The following is a 3,653-nucleotide window of genomic DNA, read 5'->3' on the forward strand; positions in this document are numbered from 1 at the left end:
AAAAAAAAAAAAAAAAAAAAAGATGCAGGGACTGATGAAAGAGGGCCTAGAAACCCAGCTCCTTCACAGAAACACTGACTGCTACATGCCTAAAGTTCCCAACTAAAGAAAACTGCTACTCATGAGCAGATCAAAGGTAAAATCAGGCATCCTGATCTAGGGAACTAGGATGGAAATGATCCATGTGAGATTGTTTTAAGTGGATCTAGAAAAGATCCCAGGGAGGAGTATGACAGAAAACCTATTATACAGGTGTGCAAGGGGCAGATAAGAACAATCAAAAGGAAAAACAACTGTGACCAAATTAACTCCAACAGGGGGCCAGAAAGAAAACAGAAGAGCAGGAGGTAGTCTGGAAGACTGTCTTACTTCCTGGAAGGGAAAGCATAAAGAAGTCACGTTTCCAACACCACAGCAAATGTCATTCAATGAGCAGTATATTTGCATTACACACACTGTATGCTCCAGTGCAAGCTAGAAAATCACATATTAGAACTATCTACCAAAAATCTAGAAGGAAGATCAGCAAAAAGAAAATGGTCTTCACTGATGTAGCAAGTAAAGAACCTAAACAAGCAGCCACAGAACAGTGTTCAAAAAGCATCTCTGGGGCTGGGGGCGAGGCTCAGTGAGTGGTAAAGAACATGCCCAAGGCCCTGGGTTCAATCCCCAGCACCACTAAATAAATAAATTAATTAGATGAAATAAAAGCACTAAGTGTTTCCATTTTAATCAACGGAAAACATTCACTTGCCTTGTAATCAGTTCTGACTGCAAATGCCAGGAGAAGGGGCAATGGAGATGCGAAAGGATGGATAGCACAGAAAAGTGAACAGAGACACCTGCTGCAGAACATGAGAAGCCAGGACACTGCTGCATGAGCACCCATGCTTGGGACAGACCTATGTAAGACTATGTGAGACTGGAGGGCAGGCTGGTCTGGAGGCTGGGGTGTGAGAACAGAAAGATTTCAGAGTTGAGATGATCTTGCATCCTGGAAAGGAGAACTCCTTTCTGAGAAGAAAATGGAAATAACTTCCAGAATAAATTCTTTTATTTTCTTTTGGTACCAGGGATTGAACCCAAGGATGCTTAACCACTGAGCCACACCCCCAGCCCTTTTTTATTTTGAGAAAGGTCTCACTAAGCTGCTTAGGGCCTCCCTAAGTTGTTGAGGCTGGCCTCGAACTTGCAGTTCTTCGGTCTCAGCTTCCGGAGTCTCTGGGGTTACGGGCTTGCGCCACCAGGCCCAGCTCAGAATGAATTCTAGGAGACAGATGAGAAGCACAGAGAGGATGTGTGGTCTGTGGGGCTTAAAAGGGTAACACCTTCGTCCCACTTGAAAAGGCCAGGCCCAGTCCTGCTCACTCCCTAAAGGACTGGGCGACTCGGCGGCAGCTTAAGGCCGGACGCCCATCTGCAGGAGGGCGGAGTCGCGCTCGCGACCACCCAGGGCCGCCCCTCCCTGCCAGCTCCTCCAGAACCCGCCGGCACACCGCGTCTCCTGAAGGCAGGACACACCACGGCGGGGGAACCGCCCGGGCCGCCATCACCCGGTCCCCGCCCCAGCTCCCCGAGCGACCCGGACCCGGACCTGGACGCGAGCCCGGCCCGGGATCCCCGACCGCGGCCCGAACCCGCTCTGCGATCCCGCGCCGGCCCGCCCGCAGGGGCGCCCTACCTCGGACTTGGGGTTCACTTTCACAAACACCCGTCCAATGTCCGTGTCGTAACTCTGGCCCTGGCTGATGCACCCGCCTCCGGAGTGACCCGAGGCCTGGACCGAGCGGCAGCCCAGCTCCCGCTGCAGCAGCTCCTCCATGTCCCGCCCGCGCCGCCCCGCTCTCGCCCGACTGCCACGCGCGCACGGCGGCTGCGCGGAGCCCACCCGGCCCTCGCGGGGATTGGGTGGCAGAGGGCAGGGGGCGGGACGGCACCGCGCAGAACCCGGCGAGGGCCGGGCGAGGGCAGGTCCGGGGCGGGGCCGGGAGCAGGTGGGCGCACGGGGATTGGGTGAGAGCACGGGGGCGGGGCCGGGAGGGCGGTCGGCCCAGCGCGGCCCGGCTATGCACCTGGACGCACCCCCGCCGCGCTCGGCGCCCACGGCGCTGGGCCTGCTACTCCCCTCGGCGCGGTCCGAACTGGCGCCGGAATAGGATGGTCAGAGAGGGTGGAAAGGGAGCCGCCTCGGTCCCACAGGCACTACTGCAGCTGCCGAATTGTGCTAGGAAGGCCGGGCTCTCAAAGGACCCGGGTCTTGGTTGTGCCTCTCCCTCCTTGAGTGCTGCACGGCCCCACCTCCACCTGCTCTTGACTTTGCCCTTGCCTTGACCTAGCCTTGACCCTGCCACTGGCTGGACCTGCCTTCTTCTGCTCACTGATGCTGCCCCACCCTGTTGGCCCCTGGACTAGCAATTCCAGATGGGTGACAAAGTGGCCTCCACCAAGGGAAATATCTGAAACGTCCTGAGAGGTTTTCGTAAATTTGCAGGTTGTGTTTTTTTGTTTGGCCCGAGATTGTCTGATTAGCATGTGTGTCCAGACCTCAGTTCCTTGAGGGTAGGATAGTCTCTTGTTCCTTGTAATGGTCAGGATTCTGCAGAGACACCAAAACAACAAGCCATGTGTATAGGAAATTTGAGGAGCTGTAGAAGTGCATCTGCAGTGGTGGCTTCCTTGGAAACCCAAGGAAGAGTTGTAGTCGGAGTCCAAAGGTTATCTGCTGGCAGAATTCTTTGCTTCTCAGGAAGTTGAGTTCTGTTAAGGCCTTCAAATGATTAGGTGAGGCCCACCCATAAGACAGAGGGCAATCTACTTTACTTCTATCCATTGATTTAAATGTTAATTTCAAGACAAAAAGACAACTTCACAGAAATACACAGTATGATGTTTGACCAAATAACTGAGCACCATTACCCATTCAAGTTGACACAAAATTAACAACCTGGGGTTGAGTTTGGTGGTGCACACCTGTAATCCCAGACTCAGGGATCTGAAGCAGGAGGATAGTAAGCAAGTTCAAGTCCAGCCTCAGCCCTTTAGTGAGTCCTGGTCTCAGTAAAAAGATCTGGGGCCATAGCTGAGTGGTAGAACACCCCTGTGGAACAGTAGTGGTAGAGCAGTCCCTAGTACCACAAAAAATAAAAATAAATGTAATCATCATAGTCCTGTTGTTCTCCAGTACCCAGGATTACCCCCAGTGCCAGTGTGTTGTGGGTTTTCAATAGGAATACACTAAAATAATGAGTGAATAAATGAAGCCTTACAGATTGCTTAACCAAACTTTCTGCTAAAAATGATTAGAAATGCTGATTAAAAATAGTTAAATACATCTAAAGAACATCCGAGAATAGAGAAGATAGCAAGGAAAATCAGCCCCAATTCTGGGTGTTGGGACCCCTTTGTCAAGGGAAGGTCTAATACTACCCTTGCCTTAAGGACAAGAGCTCTTTGCCTTAGGAAGAGGGAGTCTCCTAAGAAAGAACACCTCGAGGGCCACCCTCTCAACAAGAAGGTGAACTACATGTACGTCTGGACGTGGACCCCGGAGACCCTGGGGCCGGTGGCTTCATTGCGCATTCACCCCACACGGGCTCCCCGGGCCCCCCACTCTCCCACCCGGCGGCACCTCCCCTCCCTCCCAGCCCCGCACT

At 53.1% G+C, this 3,653-nt stretch overlaps 1 protein-coding gene across 1 annotated transcript in view; it reads right to left on the reverse strand.

The window, feature by feature from the left end:
• LOC107157658 (fructosamine 3 kinase related protein) overlaps positions 1 to 1,870 on the reverse strand; it is a 10,536-nt gene extending 8,666 nt beyond the window's left edge. Inside the window, exon 1 of the mRNA XM_015504001.2 lies at positions 1,682 to 1,870. Within this exon, the coding sequence (XP_015359487.1) occupies positions 1,682 to 1,822 (141 nt within the window). The 5' untranslated portion in view covers positions 1,823 to 1,870. The remainder of the gene's footprint in view (positions 1 to 1,681) is intronic.
• Between the last annotated feature and the right edge of the window lie 1,783 nt (positions 1,871 to 3,653).

This window comes from Marmota marmota, unplaced genomic scaffold (assembly GCF_001458135.2).
Source record: "Marmota marmota marmota unplaced genomic scaffold, marMar, whole genome shotgun sequence".
Taxonomy (NCBI): Eukaryota; Metazoa; Chordata; class Mammalia; order Rodentia; family Sciuridae; genus Marmota; species Marmota marmota.